This window comes from Vicugna pacos, chromosome 8, assembly GCF_048564905.1.
Source record: "Vicugna pacos chromosome 8, VicPac4, whole genome shotgun sequence".
Taxonomy (NCBI): domain Eukaryota; kingdom Metazoa; phylum Chordata; class Mammalia; order Artiodactyla; family Camelidae; genus Vicugna; species Vicugna pacos.
In genome coordinates, this window is record NC_132994.1 from 3,754,712 (window position 1) to 3,776,632 (window position 21,921).

At 36.6% G+C, this 21,921-nt stretch overlaps 1 protein-coding gene across 1 annotated transcript in view; it reads left to right on the forward strand.

Moving 5' to 3' along the window:
- LMBRD1 (LMBR1 domain containing 1) overlaps nt 1-21,921 on the forward strand; it is a 109,123-nt gene that overhangs the window by 43,049 nt on the left and 44,153 nt on the right. Inside the window, exons 7-9 of the mRNA XM_072965488.1 lie at nt 705-778; nt 9,869-9,994; nt 14,541-14,693. Of these exons, the coding sequence (XP_072821589.1) occupies nt 705-778; nt 9,869-9,994; nt 14,541-14,693 (353 nt within the window). The remainder of the gene's footprint in view (nt 1-704; nt 779-9,868; nt 9,995-14,540; nt 14,694-21,921) is intronic.

Below are 21,921 nucleotides of genomic sequence, written 5' to 3' on the forward strand. Positions count from 1 at the left end.
GAATTTTCAGATTTGCATAGTCTTTCTGCATTCTCTGGTATGCTTAGCTGAAACTGTCACTCTCACGCCTCACTCACTGGCTTTCCTGTGAGTAGTTTCCTAAATCTCAGTGTTAGCACAGTTTCCCTGATTTAGTATTATGTTTGGATCTATTTTCTATTTGTTTGCTGTTTTTTTTTCCCTGCTAGCTAGTTTTCCCTGGAGCATGCTAGCTCCTTTCAAGTTAAAGAGTGAAATAAACTCTTTAAGATTTCAGTTTTAGGCTATATTTTAAAAACCTATTTGAAAATTAAGAACAAAGGAACCAGAAATATCAAGATTGAGGGTAGAGGGAAGAGTCAAGGTCAGTGGGATTCCTATCATGTCGTCTCTCAAGGTCTGCCATGGAGAAAGGCCAGGAGGTTTTTTGCCAACTTTGGGGCATCTAATATTCTGTGGAATTTTTTTCTAGGCTCAGTAATTAGTAATTTCCCTCTTTAATTTTATAAGGTAAAGGAAAGAAAATCTTAGTCTGAAGGATCTTTAACAAAGAGCTCTTTAAAAACTCATTTCCACTTGGAGTTAGCGCTTTAAGGAACAAGGTAATCCATTGGGTTTATTCCTTCAAAATGTGTAAGAAACTCAGTTTTTATGTTCATATTGATGTGTTGAAATAGATGTTTGAATAGCTAAGCCTTTTTAACAGTGTTTTTCTTCCTTTGCAGATGGCTTAGCTGCCTTGTCATTTTCCATTAGTTCTCTGACCTTGATTGGAATGTTGGCAGCTATAACTTACACAGTAAGTGTAATAGTGATAGTTGAGTTAAAACTAAAGAATTACTTGAAGCATTTTTTTTGCTTTATTTATGTATTTAGTTTAGCTGTTTTCCTCTTTTAATATTTTAGTGCTTCATTTTTCTTGGGTTTTCTTTACTGAAGAGGAGGGTAAATTTTTAACTACTTAGTCATAATCATTTTATTTGTATCTGTGAAATTTAATATTTAGAAACAAATTCTATAACTTACGAACTTTGAAGTGGTTATATACTATGCAGTAGTAGATGTAGTGATTTATAAGCATATTAGATGGAACTCTGAACCATAGATCAATATCCGTTGGTAGGTTTGTCCTGTTTGGGGATATAGAACTTTAAAAATCAGATATTTTACATAACTTGATTTTTCTCTAGTATAAAGAATCTAATCTTATACTCTCCAAGACTTTGATTTTTTTTTTTTTTTAGTCTTTCTGGGAATGGTACGATGTGAATTATAGTAGCCTGACAAACTTGTGTACCGGCTGCTTTTTGAGATTTTTTTGCTTAAACTGTAGAGGAAAAGCCAGTAATAAATGCTTCTTACCTGCTTCCCAAAAGAGAGTTATGCAGGAAGCTTTAAATTATATGGTATCTTTTTCAGATGAAAGGAGTTAATCTTTAGAGCATTCTTGATTCTTGCAAACATGGAAAATACTGGTTTTAAAGGAAACATTTTTGGATATTGTTCCAACATGTCTTCCTTTAGACATAAAAGAAATGAGCTGTTAGTGTGATAGCAGAATCAGTTTTGTTACACAATCATTCAAGTGTCACAATGTATAATAAAAGTCTAAAATACATGCATTTCAGTATCTTTTCGGTTCTCAGTTTTATTACTCATTGCCATTTTTGCTTTTTTCATGTATTACTACACAAGGCATATATCAGTGGGTAATTATCCTTCCATCTCACAGAATATATGTACAGCACATGAATTGTCTTTTAAGAAACATTCACTAGTTAATGACACATTAAGAGTTGGATCCGGACTCGAATTGCTATTTTGTGACTGATTTGTTACGCTGATCTTGGGTTTGTCTTTCAACATTCCTCGGTCAGTGTCTTCCACATTAAATGGGAATAAAAAAATGCCTCTTAGGAATTTTTGAAGGTCAACTGATACTTTCTGTAGAAGTGCTTTGAAAACTACAGAGAAATGAGTATAGAACAGTCAGTGAAAGATTACTCAGGAAAAATAAATGGAAAAAGAGGAAACCAATATGTAAGGTCATCACCGAGAACTGTGAAGGATCTGGGATTTTACCCTGCTTCTAGCCTGCTACATTTTCATGGATGTTGGTCAAAGATGCAAGTCTTCTGGGCCAGAGACAGAGAACTTTGTCCCAGTCACAGCAATAGCAGTAGCCTCACGGCCAGCATTGTCTGGTTTCCTGAGTCCCATGTCGCACCAAGTGAGACTGTCACATGCAGAGGAGCCTTGCAAACGTTTAGGGAAGCTGAGTCTTTATAATGGACAATAAACCTACCTACCCTTGCTCCAGAGGAGGACGCTGTCTTTGTCTCCCGAGGCCATTAGCTGCGCAAACATTCTTGAAAAGACAGTGCCGGGTGAAGGGCAGTTAGTGCCCGGCTGGCAAGTTGTGCAGAAATAAGGGACCTGTGGAGAATTGCCCCCCCAACCCCGTCGCGTACTGGATGCCATGAATATGCGGACACGGGGCAGCTGCAGAAGGGGACAGACAGTGGTGGAGGCTGATCCCAATGTCAGGTCAGCAGTAGCTTCTCTAACCTTTGAGAAGAGACCTGACTGGAGTGAAGGGCCAGGCAGCCATCGGGGAGAGGGTAAGTGCAGGAGTCCTGGGGTCGGCACCTGGGCGATGTATTCAGACAGTGGCAGAGAGGCAACGCCAGCCCGGCTGGAGCTCAGTTACCAAGGAGGGGGGGATGGCCGAGGCTGGGATGAGAAGTAGCCAGAGGGCATGTTTTATATAGAGCACCTTATAGACCTTGGTTAGGAGTTTGAATTTTATTCTGACGGAGATTAGAAGCCACTAGAAAGTTTTAAGTGGAAAAGTAATAGGATCTGACCAACATTTTAACAGTATTACTTTGGTGGGTCTGAATTAAAAAAAGCCATGGGGGTGATAAGTAGGAGTGGGGAAAATGTGTGAAATTATTAAAACCCTTTGAGCAAGGACTTCCCTGTGGGAACAATATTATTGTAAAGATGAGTATTTCAAACTAATGTAATACTTTATATTCAGATTGAAACTGTGAAGATTATCTTTTAAGCAATCAATTAATCCAAATATAATACTCATGCTGACTTAGTTAAGGTGTCTTTAGAAGAGCTTTACTTTTCTCGCATGGAGAAGGCTAGGCTGACGGACGTTGATAAAACAATTAGAGGACCTTTTGACGTGAACCAGAAAGACATGGAAGAGACGCTGAATAGGTAGGGAGGGGCCCCTTAGGGCCTCAGACCAGGGCAGAGGGTCCACTGTCACAGCATACCAGGTCAAAATACGTAGGCGTTATATGACGCGTTTCCTAACGTAGCATAAACAGTAAAATTACGATCCTCGGTGGAGAGGCTTAAATGTAGATCCCTCTTAAGCCCATGGGTCCCTTGAACTACTTTACCATCTAGATTTACTCATCTCTAAAATGGGAATAGTATTTAATAAGGTTGTGAGGATTTAATTAAACAATTCACCAAGTCTTGGAATCTATCGGCCACTCCGTATATAGTCACTAGTAGCTCAAAATGTTGAATATTCAGTTTTATATAGTTCAAGCTTTAGACCCCACCTCTCTCCTCTTGCACTGAAAGGAAACCAGATTTTAACAGCAGTTGCATCATGATCGGTGAGAATGTGGATTATGAAAAGATAAGTAAGTTAAAGAGACGTTCACAGTTGGGTGGGTGGTAGTTAATTTGGGGTGTGTAGGTAGACAGATAACCATCATTTGCACTACAAAATATGCTCAGAACTCAGTGGGAGAATGTTTTGCTACCAGACCACAGCCTCGCCAGCGTTGCTACCCAGGTAGGATAGGGAAAGTCCTGTGTAAGGGGGTAGCATGATCTGCAGAGCTGAGGGCTAGTCATGAGTGTGGGTCTTTATGTGACGTCTAACTTCTGAATGCTGGCTTCCCCATCTGTAAAATGGGCCAGTAAAACTTATGCAGACTTTATTAAAAAAGACATTGAAAATCCACTGTTTATTGGTAGGTGGTTTTGTTACAGATGGGTAGTCAACAAACAGCACTGGTTATTTTGCTTGTGAATGTAAGGTTTTCTCCTAGCTTGTTATGGAAAAGCTGGAGAATTGGGCTTTTCTTGGTGAAACACGGATGAGGGTATAGGTATTCATGGGAAGCAGAAGAGGTTTAATTTTGATTAATGTACCCAAAGTGGGAAGTTTAATAATTAAGAGAACTTTGACCCTGACTACAAAGAATTAATTGCTAAAGGTTAAGTCATGTCTGTTATAGAACCTGTAACTATGAGTAATGAGACTAGAGAAATTTTTGAAATGTATGTGTCAACTGAGTGTGAATTTCTTAGGTATGTTATTGTTTAGTTTAGACACTAGTTGATTATTTAAATTTTACCAAGATCGTATCCACTGTACCAGGTCTTAAGGAATAGCCAGATAAATGGGGCCCTCGATTTTAGGAGAAGAGTGCCGAACAACACATTCTCTTGCCTGTTGTTTTCAGCTTAAATCGATAGGGTATCTGCTACCTTTTTGATTAAAAAAGAAAGAAAGAAATCTCTAGGCACAAATATTTATGTAGACATTTAAAATTTTTGGTGCCACCAAGTGGGGAAATATTGAATAATGCTATTTTCATACAACATGTATCATACGGACCACTGCAGTGCCTATAAAGCAGTGCCTACTGAACTTTTAATTATGTACACTTACCAGTTAAAAAAAATTGAACATGTCTTCTAGGAGTTTCTGAATTTTATATATATAAATATATACATACACATTGCATATATGCTTATTCTATGTAAATTTAATATAAATATGAAGTAATGGATTAAGGAAAATTAAAGTTGTAAATTAAGGATTCAAAAATAGAAATAAGTAGAGCAGTGGTTCTCAATAATCTTTGAAGACAGAAATCTGCTTTAAAAGTTAAAGCATATGATACTATGTTTCACTGAGTCAATGACACCAATTGTAGGATACATTTTTCTTTTAGGTGCCACTGTAAGGGAAGGACCCCTGCCCATGCTTTCTTATCATTTATAATTTTTGTTTCATATTAGAGCTTTTTAGACTTATCTAGTTAAAAAAATCATATCAGTCTCCTGCATACAAAATAAGGAAAATATAAGCGAAATAGATTGGAAAGATATTCCTGAAACTTCACGTTTGGAATGAGTCTTCTGAAGCACTTTTTTGAATTAGTTATTCATGTCCATGTTTCATTATCCAAGATTGTCTTTTGTGCTGTCAAGAGAATTGATGATATAGCTTTTCTCAAGTACTCCACTCTTGTCTCTGGAATTTTTCTTAAAAGCTGCTAACACACCCATCGTGTACATTTAAGCTGTTTTTATTATTGTTTTGTTATATCTTCTCTTGCTACCTAGGGAGCAGAATGCAAGATGGCTTCTGCTTTGAGCATTTTCCTTTCTTAAGCTCATAAAGCTTTTGATTGTCACTTTGCAAGAAAATAGGGAATCCTGCTCACTGTTCCAGTGTGTTTTTACTTCACTGTTCGCTCCTCTGTTCTCTTTTTCCGTACGCGTTAACTTTCTGCTTCAACGTTAAGTCGTAGTGCTGGCTTATAAGACCTTGTAAGTGGCAGTTCAGCTCAGTAGTTGTACCAAGAATTCATGTCACTCAACTGAAGAGGTTACTATAATGTGACGAGCTGTGACCAAACTTGTGAGGGTGCAGGTAATGACAGCGATGTCATGACTTCTGCCTAGCCAGTGATTATAAGATGCATCTGTATTCCACTGATGTTAAATGTGAGAAAAAATACATACATTTCTTAGAAGGGAAATCTTCACTGAGTACACATTAAGCGAGTTTTTTCATTATTCACAACAGCGGTATAGGTCCCTGAGTAATAGATGTTACGAATATATGCAAGATGTTTATTCAGTTTACAGGCAGTGCCTGGCACTGACCTTTTTCAGTAATCCAAGGCTCGTAAGTTGGAAACTCATCCTACACGGAAGAGAGATATGCGGGGAAAAGGTGCTGCTCTAGTCTGGGCAAGAAGGTATTAGAAATATTTATAGTTTGTATATATTCTTTCAAAACATTTGGATTTTAAAATATAGATGGTGGTTTATTCTTGGAAGTTGAAACAAAGTTGGTGGCAATGATGGCCGACCTAGAAGCATTTTAAATGATACACTCTCTTCAGCCTTGTTGATTTTCTGGTAATTCACTAGAGGGCAGTAGTAAGCAATAAAAGTTTTCTGTTTCTGAAAAGGACAGTATTCATACATTTTGTTTTTTGAAGAAGTCGTCGTCTAAGGTTAAATTCAAAAGACTGTTGTTCGAAGATCTTAAAGTTGTAATGATTAAATATTTTATATAATTTGTTACGTCAAGTTGATCATAATCTACATTATGGTTAAATTGTCTGATCATCACTGAAACTTAAACATGCAATCCAAAAACAAGCTAAAAGCTGGGTAACCAAAACAGTTATTACTTTCTTTTACTTGTTCTCTTCAGACCGTTAATAATTCACAAAAAGATGTTGTACCACAAGGTGGTACCAAGGACATATTTTTATTTAAAAACATTTTTACACTAAGCTGTTTATTTAAGCTATAGGAATTCAGTTAAACTTTTCTAATAAATATATAAATTCCATGTAAGGAAACAAGTTAGTGTGAATAAAGAGCTGTTAAAATTTTTTTGGTTGATTATTATTTTCTTAAGAGAAGTTACTTTATTAATTTAACACATGTTTGTTCTTAGAGTAAGGTTGGGAAAAAGAAAAATTGAGACCTAGTGTCAGATAATCTACTGTACTTACTAATTTGGCTGATAATTCTGATTAACTAAGTTTAACAGATTGGGTGGTAAAACAAATGTGCAGACCAGTTATGTTACAGTGTTCTGTACTATAATTGAGTTATAAGCAAGGCACATTTACAAATCAGGGAAGGTTTCTCAGACCTGGTGTAATTAAGCTGAGACATGAAGGGCTTTGGGAATTGCTGGTGAAGGAGGCTGAGGAGGTAGGCATTTTAGATGCCAGAATTACAGGTACTAAAGTACGGATGCTGGGCAGAGCCTGACCTGATGTCCTGTAGAACTAGAGTGATTGAAGAACAGGGAACCGCTGAGAGGCAGGAGGTAAGGGTGGGAGGGATCAGGTCTGGAAGAGCTCTGTGTGCCAGGATTAGATAACGGTGTCTATTCACAAGGCTGGGAATTCTACCTCTCATTGAAAGGAAAAAAGAAAAGCAAAACACCTTTTTCAAGCAATCTTTCATGAAGTTCTAATATATGAAAAATAGATGAACACAGCAGAATTTCTCTGGTTAAAATAGCTGCAGGTGCCTGCAAGGCTCCCTCTGCCTCAGCTCCTGTCGTGGCCCTACAGGCACCTGCCCAGACTCCTGCCAGAACATTTTGAAAACTTCCCTTGTTAGTCCTGGAGAATCTCCATAGATGTTAGAGGAATGACATAATCTGACTTGAGTGTTACAGGGAGATCACTTTGGAAACAGTGTAGAAGATGGATTTGTAGAGAGTGAGACCAGCAGACCAGTTAGGAGAATTTAGATGACCTTGTATTTGACATTAAACTCTAAATAGGGGCCATGTTGTTAATGTTGACTGGAGTAGTGGACTCCTTGGGAAACTGTATTGAGTACCAGGTTTAGCTTATTTAGAGACCCAGATCCATCCAGCACAGACTAGCAAGCTCTGGGATAAAATAAGCCTAGTTGGAGGTGGTTGGAAAGATGGAGAAATACACTTGGGCATAACCTGGCTTTGACAAAATATTTTTGCCCTTGGCAATAGCCAAGACTGTAAAAAGCAACATGGACTTGTGTTAAAGTGAGATGTGAGTGTGAAGAATCAGTCAATAACCATTATGTAGTGCTGTGTATTCATCAGAGTCTCACGTGTTGTATTACTGTTTTCAGTAATATTTAAAACAGGGAGAGGACGATCCTACAGGCAAAGGGTAAAGAGCTCTGGGATATGCTGGCTTCCATGGGCTTTATTCTTTACATTTTCAGTGTTTGGAGCATATAAAATTCAACGTTAAAAATATAACTTTAAACCTGATCATGTTTTTCCTTTTTATATTTTACCAAGGTTATTATGAGTATAATTTTGACCAGAATTTAGTTAGAAGAAAATGACTCTACTCTGTCCAAATTATATTTTCTTCGAATACAAACGGAACCTTTCCCCAGCATCTCCCTTTTGTTTTTGGATCATAGGGAAGTCACCAGAACATCAGCTAATGTTTTAACAATATTTAAAATGTAAGATTTTAAGTATTTCACCTTTAAAAAATACAGGGATTGGCATATTGGGTAATAATTTCAGCTAGTTAATTATCTGGATACAACATGCTATTGAGTTGATATTAACTGATAGGAGGAGTTGATTTCTGGGACCTTCTTTTAGTTCATATTCTTAATTAAAATTAATTAAAAATCCTTAATTAAAAAACAACCCAGATATATCAGAATTTATGCTCTGCTGTGGTCTAATCAATTGTGGTCTAATCAATATTTAATCAATGTCTAAAGAAGACTCAGTGAAGAATATTAAAGTGATTAAAATTGGCACTAAAGGTATTCAGGGTCATCTTCGAGTTGACACCAGGTAGCACAGAGCACAAGAGAAAAGCTGCAGGATCACCTAGGATATTTTGGAGTTGGAGGTTCAGCCTAGGAAGTAGCATTTCTTGCTTCTGCCCACATTCATTGTCTTGAAGTCAGTCTCATGGCCCTACTTAACTTCAGGGGAGACCAGCTAAGGTGGTCTGGCTGTGTACTCAGAAAATGAAAAAGGTTTAAATATGTCGTGTTGCATCGCTGTAGAGGCTGTTCCTGCAACCAGTAGATGGTAGTTGACAATTTTGCTTCTAAGAATTTAAGGTCAATGATGATTTTGAACAATGGTCACATGGCAACTGCCGTGAAGTGTTTTTAATGGTTTTTAATGGTAAAAATTCACATTTGGGATTTCAAAATTTGTAGATACTGACAGGCATATACAGAATAGATAAACAAGATTATATACTGTATAGCCCAGGGAAATATACACAAGATCTTGTGGTAGCTCATAGCGAAAACAAATGTGACAATGAATATATATGTATGTTCATGTATAACTGAAAAGTTGTGCTCTACACTGGAATTTGACACAACATTCTAAAATGACTAACAAAAAAATGTTAAAAAAATTCACATTTGGGACTGGCTAATATAGAAATGGGTAAATATAAAATAATAATATGTTTATTCTTAATGCTAATTAATATTTTAAAATTTCTTATAGGCTATTTAAAATACATAGCAAAAAGATTATAAATATTTAGAACTTATAAATAAACTGCATACGGATCACTGATATGCTAATCAAGTAACGTGTGCATTAAACTATGTACATTTTACTAAGGGTTTTACTATATATAGAAAGTTATTTTTTTCCATAGACAATAATTCTATAAATATATATATAAATATAGTTTTACTATATATAGAAAGTTATTTTTTTCCATAGACAATAATTCTATAAATTGTTTTTACTGATTTACCTACTTAAGTCCTGATTAGCCTGAAGTTGTGATTTATTACTTTGATAAAGTACTGCATTTATGTTGATTTTGTGACTTGTCCTTTGAGGAATGGGTATTCTCTGTTCTGGGAATAGTTAGGATTACAGATGTCATGTGTAACTAAATATGGAGTAAGTAAGAGAATTATGAGACTATATAATCATATACCCTATTTTTCAGTGACTGGGTCCCTTCACAACCACTTACTCTTTTTGTAATTACCTTAAAGGACATTTTTCACCTGAAAATCGCATATGGTGTGTTTAGAATCGTATCACTGAAACATGTTTTCCTCTTGTCTCTCCTAGGCCTATGGCATGTCCGCATTGCCTTTAAATCTGATAAAAGGCACCAGGAGCGCTGCTTATGAGCGTTTAGAAAACACGGAAGACATTGAAGAAGTGGAGCAGCACATCCAGACGATTAAATCAAAGGTGAGTTGGTGTTTTGCTGTGACTGGGGAGCATGAAGTGCTTGGTCTCTGAGCGGCTTGCTGTTGTGCCTTAGAAATTGGCCAACCCATATTTTAACTTCGTTTGAATTTTTGTTCAACATATCAGTAAAGAACCACGTCTCTGTTTAAGAATGTCTTCTGTGAAATGTAGGGCACTGACAGCTGGAGAATTTTTATCAGGGTTCTCACAACTCAACGTAAGAGTTCTACTTACCTATGATCAAGATCTTGCTGATCCCCAGGTATGCTGAGTCCATGTGTCATGTCGGATTTTCCTGCATCACTTGTGTTCAAGTTTTATGTGCTAGTTGAATAAGATTACATGTAACCACTTGCCAACTAAATGTACTTCTAAAAACACAACAGTTTTTCTTCCTCTGCCAAGTATTAGGTAAACTTCATTTATAGGACAGAGATAATAATGGGAAGTTTTCTGAATTATTCTATTGAACTATCATAATCCCAATACAGAAACTAGATGGTCATAGCACACAAAAAAGAAGACTGTTTATATACTGGTCTTTCTTACGAAAGTACAGGCAAATATTTTAATGCAAATAAAAATATTAGCAATTCAAAAACTAGGCTGTATTAAGAAAATATTTCATAATTATCAGATCAGGTTTATCCCAGGAATGCAAGGATGTTATGTTAGAAAATATATTAAAGTAGTTTAATATACTGAGAATAAGTGAGAAATAAAAACATCTTAATAGATGTCAAAAAGTGTTTGGTAAAAGTCAATTTGCGGTTACGATTTTTAGAAAAAGAGCCTTACCAAATTAGAAGAGAAGAAACTAAGAAATAATGAATGCAACATTCTCATTACAGTCCTGGAGGGCCTAGTCAGATAAGAAAGAATGTAGGTAAAAATATGGGAGCAAGCGGAGAGAAAAAGGAAGGTAACTTTTATTATTTGCAGATATCATCTGCCCAGAAAGTCTGCAAGAGTCAACTGACAAACTAGTAGAACTAGTAAGAGTTCCTCAAGGTGCCTGGATACAGACGCACAAAAATCACTCACGAGTTGGAGGATGTGATAGAAAATGATCTCATGCGCAGTAATTGCCAGCTGTAAAATAATAAGAAATGTCAGGATCTCCCTGGCGGGAGTTATAAAATTTATTGAAATATGTAATGGAAGACTGAAATAAATGGAGAACTTCATCAGTTCCTAATTGGGAAGATTCAATATTGCAGAGATGACAGTTTTTCATAAGTCCAGGTAGAAATTCAGTACAGTCTATGAAAGATAAAAAATGAAATTTTCATAACCTTCCTACCATATAATAAAGCAGATTCTGAATTTAAATCAGATACAACATTTACAAAATATTAGGAGAAAGTGAAAATTAAATTTCATCCCGGTGTGTAGAAGACCTTTCTAAACAAGACTCAAAACCCAAGTGCAAATTAAGAGATCGGTGAGTTTTTAATTTTTATGCTTTAAAATTTATGTACCAAAGAAGTGGCACCAAAAAGGAATTTAAAGAACCAGCCATAATATGGGAGAAAATAATCTGCAATATAGGTGATACATAATGAGCATCTTTAAGTTAAGAAGAGAAATGGACAAGCAGTACATAGAAGTATTGAGCAAAAGACCTAGATAGACAGTTTACTGACGGAGAAATTAAACTCTTCAATGAAAATAGGAAATGATGCTTCAGATCAGTAGTAATGAGTAGGTTGACTGTGAGCCCTGTTTGCCTGGGACCCAGGGAGTTTTCCAGAACATGGGACATTCAGTGTTAACACCAGGATGGTTGCCCTTGTAATTGGATATGTGCTAATTAGAACAACTCAGTATTTTTTTGTATCCTTTAAAAACCTTTAAAATTTTTACCTTTGTCACAAGGTGATGTCAATGAGAATTTGAGGATGGGGATACTGTTTGTGGAAATATAAAATATATAGCTTTTTAAAAAGAAAGCTGAATATTGTTACATGTGCCTATACACACAAGCACATACCTTTAATTATTATATTATTACTATACATAATTATTAAGAAGTTTAATCCAGCAGTTCACACCCAAGAACCTGTCTTACTGGCTTTTGTGTGTGCACCTGTACCCGGGTGACCAAGGGTATTCATGTCCCCACCCTCCCAAAAAAGAAAATAATCTAAATGTTCAAAAGTAAGGTGTTGCCTAATTTAAAATATCATGGTATAATGTGCTGTGCCGTGGTGAAAGGAATGAGGTAGATTTATACAGCTTAGAGAACATACCTTATAAAATCAAATCAGACGTTCTCAGTTTAAATTCTGGCTCTACTGACTCTGCGTGTGATATCTGGGGGCCTTATTTTCCTCATCTAATAAATGAATAAAATACTATTACCAACCTCAAATCTGTATTCTGGAGACTGAAGGAGAATAAATGTAAAAGAACGGATCAGTTTTAGGTACAAGAAAGGTTAGCTATTATGTGAAACAAAACCATAAGTGTATTTACGTACAAGGACACCTGTGAAAACATAGGGAATACACAGAAGGGTACCTGACCGCCGTAGCAGTGATAACCACGGAAAAGGGGAGTGGTCACTGGGGCAGTGCTGGGGGATGCTTTCATGTTCTACTGGTTTTCCAACCAAGGGTATTGTTTATACATTCTGCACTTTTTTTTCCAAATGAAATAATCGGTTGACTGCTGGGTTTCCAGCCTAGTGTGTGTGTGTTTGACCAAAGTTCTTCTTCTCTTGGTTTAGACAGTTGGCAAAGCAGAGCTGACATTCATCTTTCGCTCCACTGATCCTTCCACCAAGTAGATCCCTTGAGTTTGTTTGCATCGGACCCTTGAATCAGTTTACTAAATTTTTTTTCTTCTGAAATAGGGAAAGCCAGCAGTGAAATAAATCTACCTTGTTGATATCCTTTTGATATTAGAATGGCAGTTTTGAGAAAAATTTGTATGGTTAAGATATAAAGTACCGAGCCCTTCTCACATCACATGCTTGACGTATCATTGCCTGGATCTGTCTTCTAGAAGGGAGTGTTGTCCCCTGTTCTTCAGAAAATACTCTTCTGTAAGGTTCCTTTTTGGGAGATACAATTTGATTATGTTTTCATTATAACCAGTGCACTTGACTTAAAGGAGTGAAGATACTTAAATATAGTCCCGTAAATGCAAAGTGTGGTCTCGGGACCAGCAGCATCGGCATCTCCTGGGAATTTGGTAGAAATGCAAATTCTGGGCCCCACCCAAGATCTAACTAAGTCATGCTCTCTTGGAGTAGGGTCTAGAAATCTGTGGTCAACCAACTGTCCCGGTGATTGTTATGCAAGAGACAGTCTGAGAAGCAATATGAGAAGGCGTGGAAGAGCGTGGCTGCTTCTGGAAGAGCATGGCGAGCTGTTGTGTAACGAGACGGTTGTTACTGTGTGAATCTCCCTATTAAACGGTGTTAGGGGGTTGTTTTCCTCGTATCTGTTATTTCAGACTGAGGCTGCGCGAGGGTGGCCTGCAAAGCAGTATGTTCTGTATCTCCCAAGAACCTATTTGAACCTTAGTAGAGATTTTAACATTTTAATTATCTAATGTCTGCATTTTCACTTTATTACATTGAGGGGGGTAGGTAATTAGATTTATTTATTTTTTTAATGGAGGTACTGGGAATTGAACCCAGGACCCTGTGCGTGCTAGGCATGCACTCTGCCACTGAGCTCTACCTTTACATTTTAAAATGCTATATTTAAAAAATGTAGTGCTATCTGGATATTTTCTCATTCCTTGCAAAAGCAAACAAATTTACATTTCACTTTTTTTTAATATTTAGCAGTTGTCTTACTATGGTTTATTATTGTACCCAGTTGAAGACACTTATGGGTGAGGTGAGTACAAGTGTGGAAGTCACTTAGACACCATGAGAAAGGCACTGCTCGTGGTTACAGCAAGTATCATATGAAAATAGGTGGGAACTATCCGTCAGAGAGGCTGGCCAAAGAAAACATGACTCATTTGCAAATGGAGAATCAGAAAGTGCCAGCTCTTAGCAGTTGTTGTAAACCCTCTGCATACCATGTGCTTGTATCGCATCACTGCTGGTGTTGGAGTCGAGCTGAGAAGGGTCAGCTCAGGTACACTGTAACAGCGTCACTTGACAGAAAGGAGAGAAAGGGAGGGGCCGGGTACAGTAAGATAAGGGATAGGAATGAGGAACTTGGAGGTGAGGGAGAATTGAGCAAAGAACATTTAAAGTACCTCATAAAAAAGGTGTTATTAAAAATATTTATCTGTCTCCTGTATCTTTACCATATACAATATTTGGAAAGTAGGGATCAAGAGGAAGTTCAGTATTAAATGCACGCACATCCACATAGTATTTTGATGTGTCTGACTTTGGTTCAGAGATGTGTATCATCACATAGTAAGTATCTTTTTTTTTTTTTTCAATTTGTGAATTTGCCTAAGGAGCCAAATCCAACCTCCAAAAGTTTTTGTTGCCTGCTCTGCTAAATTGGATGGGTACTTTATTAACACCTTAATGGTAAACAGTTGTTTTATTTTGTTCTGGTGTTTGCAGAGCAAAGATGGTCGACCTTTGGCAGCAAGGGATAAACGCGCCTTAAAACAATTTGAAGAAAGGTTACGAACACTTAGGAAAAGAGAGAGGCACTTAGAATTCATTGAAAACAGCTGGTGGACAAAATTTTGTGGTGCTCTGCGTCCCCTGAAGGTAAATGGCGTTTTGAAAAATTACACTGTCATGCTTCCAAGTTTCTACAGTACCTGTCAGAGAGATGGAGTTCTCCTTGTGAGGCACTGCAGCATGGATTTTAGACTTAAAATAATCTGGTTTTGAATCACAGTTCTGTCATGGTAGTTTGGGGACAGTATGTCACCTCTCTGAGCTTCATTTACGTAAGTGTAATGTACCTATTATAACAGGTTTGGGGAAATTTAAATTAACATAGAGGTAAGTAACGCAGTGTGCTGCTAAGCATGTCTTGCAAGTTTGTACTTTTCTATAGGAGATCTGGGACCCATGTTAGACCTCTTCCAGTTAGATAGATTTCAGTATTCAAATGTAAAATTTCAATAGAATTTGCTTCATTGTGAGGTGATGTGTTTCTGAAGGTCTGTAAAAGGTATTATTTAACATGGAAAGCCATTAATTCCCCCCCCCTTTTTTTTTTTTGAAAGCATTTGCCAGCCTCGAATTCTTCAGGCTGTGGCCTCCCTCTCATAATTCAAAAGGGAATGAGACAGTGCACTGACTGCTCACCCTAAAAAAAGCTCCTCTTCTGAAAGAGTTCTTCAAAAACATCATAATCAATGAGAGCTACTGTGTATCATTTTTTAACCTTCCAATAGGCACCAATTTTTTTTTTTTAAAGACTTAGCCCAGTCCCTTTTCCCAAGGTGATTGTCTTCATAGCTCCAAAGGTATGAAGAAAACCTGTTCAACCTTAAATTAATTCTGCCTTGTTTATGAATATTCTTTATGAATATTTATAACCCAGTCTCTAGCTTTAGCTGTCTTGTTTTAAGCTTGCTTTGTGCCATTTCACAGTACCTGTGCCTAGCGGGATTTTCAGATCAACTTAATATTATTTTTAAATTTATATATATATATATATATACACACACACATATATATAAATTTATATATATATATATACACACACACACTTTTTTCAGGTTCTTTTCCTCTATAGCTTATGACAAGAAATTGAATATAGTTTCCTGTGCTATACAGTAGGTTCTTGTTGTTAATCTGTTTTATATATAGTAGTGTATATGTGTTAATCCTAAACTCCTAATTTATCCCTCCCCGCCTTTTCCCTTTGGTAGCCATAGTTTACTTGCTGTTTCTGGTTTGTAAATAAAATTTCTATCTTTTTTTTTAAGATTCCACATATAAGTGATATATGATATTTGTCTTTCTTTACCTGACTTACTTCACTTAGTATAATAATCTCTAGGTCCATCTGTGTTGCTGTAAATGGCATTATTTCATTCTTTTTTGTGGCTGAGTAGTGTTCCATTGTATGTATATACCACCTCAGATCAACTTCAGTGTGCAGATTCACTGTGCCAATTACAGATACTTAGGTACAGAAGATCCCTGTCTCTGCAAGAAGCTCCTTTGTGCCTTCCCCTGGCCTGTAGAGCTCAGACCCCCAACGACCCCTGCTGTCCTCCTGTCATCAAGTTTAGTTTTATGCGTTCTGTGGGACCCCGGCATATATAGTCTTTTGTCTGGCTTCTTTGGCTCAACACAGTGCTTTTGAGATGTTACGTCCATGTTACTGCATTTCTTTTCAGTGGTTCCTTTAAGTTTCATTGCTGAGTAGCCTTCCAGTATGTGACTTTGTCACAGTTTGTTCATCAGTTCACCTGCTAGTGGGCATTTGAGCTGTTTCCAGTCTGAGGCTATTATGAGTAATGCTGATGTGAACACCTGTGTACAAATCTTTGTGTAGATACGTGTTTTCATTTCATTCGTTTTTCTTAGGTAGACTCCTAGGGAGGAGAGACGCTGGGTCTAATGTTCAGTGCACATTTAACTTTGTGAGAAACTGCCAAAGTATTTTTCAAAGTGGGTGTACCATTCTGCATTCCCACAGCAATAGGAGACTTCCAGTTCCTTCGTATCCTTGACAACTCATCTACTGTAACTGTGTTAGTTACTCTAATGGGTGTGTAATAGTATCTCATTATGGTTTTGATTTGCATTTCCCTGGTGACTAATGATATTCAGCATCTTTTTGTGCTCTTTTTGGCCATTTGTGTGTCTTCTCTCAAATGCCTGTTTAAATCTTTTGGCCACATTTAAAGTTAGGTTTTTTTTTTTAATAATTATGCAGCCTGCTTTTTATTATTTATAAATTATAATGGCAATTTCTCAGTCCATAAAGTAACTATAGCCCTTATGATCTCTTATTTAAAAGAAGATTTATCTGTTTTTTCCACTATCAGATTTTTAGATGTTTTTCCTTTTTTTTTCTGTTAAAGCTTCTTCTTCTTTCTTCTTTTTTTTAACATTTTTTATTGATTTATAATCATTTTACAATGTTGTGTCAAATTCCAGTGTTCAGCACAATTTTTCAGTCATTCATGGACATATACACACTCATTGTCACATTTTTTTCTCTGTGATTTATCATAACATTTTGTGTATATTTCCCTGTGCTATACAGTGTAATCTTGTTTATCTATTCTACAATTTTGAAATCCCAGTCTATCCCTTCCCACCCTCTACCCCCCTGGTAACCACAAGTCTGTATTCTCTGTCCATGAGTCTTTAGATTCCACATATGAGTGATCTCATATGGTATTTTTCTTTCTCTTTCTGGCTTACTTCACTTAGAATGACATTCTCTAGGAGCATCCATGTTGCTGCAAATGGCGTTATGTTGTCAGTTTTTATGGCTGAGTAGTATTCCATTGTATAAATATACCACTTCTTCTTTATCCAGTCACCTATTGATGGACATTTAGGCTGTTTCCATGTTTTGGCTATTGTAAGTAGTGCTGCTATGAACATTGGAGTGCAGGTGTCATCCTGAAGTAGATTTCCTTCTGGATACAAGCCCAGGAGTGGGATTCCTGGGTCATATGGTAAGTCTATTCCTAGTCTTTTGAGGAATCTCCACACTGTTTTCCATAGTGGCTGCACCAAACTGCATTCCCACCAGCAGTGTAGGAGGGTTCCCCTTTCTCCACAGCCTCTCCAGCATTTGTCATTTGTGGATTTTTGAATGACGGCCATTCTGACTGGTGTGAGGTGATACCTCATTGTAGTTTTGATTTGCATTTCTCTGATAATTAGTGATATTGAGCATTTTTTCATGTGCTTTTTGATCATCTGTATGTCTTCCTTGGAGAATTGCTTGTTTAGGTCTTCTGCCCATTTTTGGATTGGGTTGTTTATTTTTTTCTTATTGAGTCGTATGAGCTGCTTATATATTTTGGAGATCAAGCCTTTGTCGGTTTCACTTGCAAAAATTTTCTCCCATTCCGTAGGTTTTCTTCTTGTTTTATTTCTGGTTTCCTTTGCTCTGCAGAAGCTTGTAAGTTTCATTAGGTCCCATTTGTTTATTCTTGCTTTTATTTCTTCTAGGAGAAAATTTTTGAAATGTATGTCAGATAATGTTTTGCCTATGTTTTCCTCTAGGAGGTTTATTGTATCTTGTCTTATGTTTAAGTCTTTAATCCATTTTGAGTTGATTTTTGTATATGGTGTAAGGGTGTGTTCTAGCTTCATTGTTTTACATGCTGCTGTCCAGTTTTCCCAACACCATTTGCTGAAGAGACTGTCTTTATTCCATTGTATATTCTTGCCTCCTTTGTCGAAGATGAGTTGACCAAAAGTTTGTGGGTTCATTTCTGGGCTCTCTATTCTGTTCCATTGGTCCATATGTCTGTTTTGGTACCAATACCATGCTGTCTTGATGACTGTAGCTCTATAGTATTGTCTGAAGTCTGGGAGAGTTATTCCTCCAGCCTCTTTCTTTCTCTTCAGTAATGCTTTAGCAATTCTAGGTCTTTGATGGTTCCATATAAATTTTGTTATGATTTGTTCTAGTTCTGTGAAATATGTCCTGGGTAATTGGATAGGGATTGCATTAAATCTGTAGATTGCCTTGGGCAGTGTGACCATTTTAACAATATTGATTCTTCCAATCCAAGAGCATGGAATATCTTTCCATTTTTTAAAGTCGTCTTTAATTTCCTTCATCAATGGTTTATAGTTTTCTGTGTATAATTCTTTCACCTCCTTGGTTAGATTTATTCCCAGATATTTTATTACTTTGGGTGCTATTTTAAAGGGGATTGTTTCTTTACTTTCTTTTTCTGTTGATTTATCGTTAGTGTAAAGAAATGCAACTGATTTTTGAACATTAATTTTGTAACCTGCTACCTTGCTGAATTCTTCAATCAGCTCTAGTAGCTTTTGTGTGAACCTTTTAGGGTTTTCTATATATAGTAACATGTCGTCAGCATATAATGACACTTTTACCTCTTCTTTTCCAATTTGGATCCCTTTTATTTCTTTCTCTTGCCTGATTGCTGTGGCTAGGACTTCCAGGACTATGTTGAATAGGAGTGGTGATAGTGGGCATCCTTGTCTTGTCCCAGATTTTAGTGGGAAGCTTTTGAGTTTTTCACCGTTGAGAACTATGCTGGCTGTAGGTTTGTCATATATAGCTTTTATTATGTTGAGATATGTTCCCTCTATACCCACTTTGGCAAGAGTTTTTATCATAAATGGGTGTTGAATTTTATCAAATGCTTTTTCTGCATCGATTGAGATGATCATGTGGTTTTTGTCCTTTCTCTTGTTGATGTGATGTATTACATTGATTGATTTGCGTATGTTGAACCAGCCTTGTGTCCCTGGCATGAACCCCACTTGGTCATGATGTATAATCTTTTTTATGTGTTGTTGGATTCTATTTGCTAAAATTTTGGTGAGGATTTTGCCGTCTATGTTCATCAGTGATATTGGCCTATAATTCTCTTTTTTTGTGGTGCCTTTGCCTGGTTTTGGTATCAGGGTGATGGTGGCTTCATAGAATGAGTTTGGGAGTATTCCCTCCTTTTCAGTCATCTGGAAGAGTTTGAGAAGGACTGGTATGAGTTCTTTGTATGTTTGGTAGAATTTCCCGGTGAAGTCATCGATCCTGGACTTTTATTTGTAGGGAGGTTTTTAATTGTTATTTCTATTTCCTTTCTAGTGATTGGATTGTTCAAGTGTTCAGTTTCTTCTTGATTCAGTTTTGGTGGACAGTTTGTTTCCAGAAACTTGTCCATCTCCTCTAGGTTATCCAGTTTGGTTCCATATAGTTTTTCATAATATTCTCGTATGATATTCTGTATTTCTATTTTGTTTGTTGCACTTTCTCCATTTTCCTTTCTTATTTTGCTAATTTGTGCTCTCTCTTTTTTCTTCTTTGTGAGTTTGGCCAGAGGTTTGTCGATTTTATTTACTTTTTCAAAAAACCAGCTTTTGGTTTGGTTGATTTTTTCTATGGTCTTGTTAATCTCTATTGTATTTAATTCCTCTCTGATCTTTATTATTTCCTTCCTTCTGCTGCTTTTTGGGGCTTTTTGTTGTTCTTTTTCTAATTGATTCAGGTGGTGGGTTAACTTGTTTATTTGAGATTGTTCTTCTTTTTTGAGGAAGGCCTGTATCGCTATAAACTTCCCTCTTAGCACTGCCTTTGCTGTGTCTCATAGGTTTTGAGTGGTTGTGCTTTCATTATCATTTGTCTCAAGGTATTTTTTAATTTCAGCTTTGATTTCCTCATTGATCCATTGTTTTTTCAATAACATTGTTTAATCTCCATGCTTTTCTTTTTTTCTCCTTTGTTTCTCTGTTGTTGATTTCCAGTTTCATGGCATTGTGGTCAGTAAAGATGCTTGAGATAATTTCTATCTTCTTAAATTTGTTGAGGTTTCTTTTGTGTCCAAGTACATGATCGATCCTGGAAAATGTTCCATGTGCACTTGAAAAGAATGTATATTCTATTTTTGGGGGGTGTAATGCTCTGAAAATATCCACCAAATCTAGTTTTTCTATTGTAGTATTTAATTTCTCTGTTGCCTTGTTTATTTTCTGTCTGGAAGATCTGTCTAGTGATGTTAATGCAGTGTTAAACTCTCTAACTATGATTGTATTCCCATCAATATCGCCCTTTATCTCTGTTAGTAATTCTTGTATGTACTTAGGTGCTCCTATATTGGGTGCATATATATTAACGAGTGTAATGTCTTCATCTTGTGTCACTCCTTTAATCATTATAAAATGTCCCTGTTTATCTTTCTTTATGGCCTTTGTTTTAAAGTCTATTTTGTCTGAAATCAGTACTGCAACACCTGCTTTTTTGGCTTTTCCATTTGCATGGAATGTCCTTTTCCATCCTTTCACTCTCAATCTATATGTGTCCTTCTCCCTAAAGTGGGTCTCTTGTTTGCAGCATATTGAAGGTTCTTGCTTTATAATCCACTCTGCCACTCTATGTCTTTTGACTGGAGCATTTAGTCCATTAACATTTACAGTAATTAATGATAGATGTGTGTTTATTGCCATTTTGAACTTATCTTTGCAGTTGAATTGGTATATCCTCTTTGTTCCTTTCTTCTTCCTTTTGTGGTTTGGTAATTTTCCTTTGTATTATCATGGATTTTATTTAATTTTTGTGACTCCCTTGTAAATTTTTGACTTGTGATTACCCTTTTTTGTAAATCTATTAACCTATACCCGTTTTTAATAAACTGATAAGAACATGATCTCAAACCCATCCTACTGTTAAAAAAATTTAAAAAAAGAAAGGAAAATAAATTCTATATTTCCCTGCCTCTCTCTCCCACTCTCAGTGATTTGTATGTCTTCTTTTATAATTTCGTGTTTTCTTTATTTGTAATTCATGAGTTATCACCTTTCCAGTTGTACGTTTCTCATTTCTGTAGCATCCTGCTGCTTTTCTATTTAGAATAGCCCTTTCAATATTTCTTTTAGCGTGGGTTTAGTGTTGCTAAACTCCTGCAGCTTTTTTTTTGTCTGTGAAACTCTTTATTTCTCCTTCTATCCTAAAGGATAGCCTTGCTGGATAAAGTATCCTAGGCTGCATCTTTTTTTCATTCAGGGCTTTGAATATATCTTGCCACTCCCTTCTGGCCTGTAGTGTTTGTGTAGAGAAATCAGCTGAGAGCCTTATGGGGGTTCCCTTGTAGTTCACTCTTTGCTTTTCTCTTGCTACCTTTAGAATCATTTCTTTATCCTTGACTCTGGCCATCTTGATTATGATATGTCTTGGTGTGGGTCTATTTGGGTTCTTCCTGTTTGGGACCCTCTGAGCTTCCTGTACTTGTATATCTGATTCCTTCTTTAAGTTTGGGAAGTTTTCAGTCATGATTTCTTCAAAAACGTTTTCAATCCCCTTTGATCCTTCTTC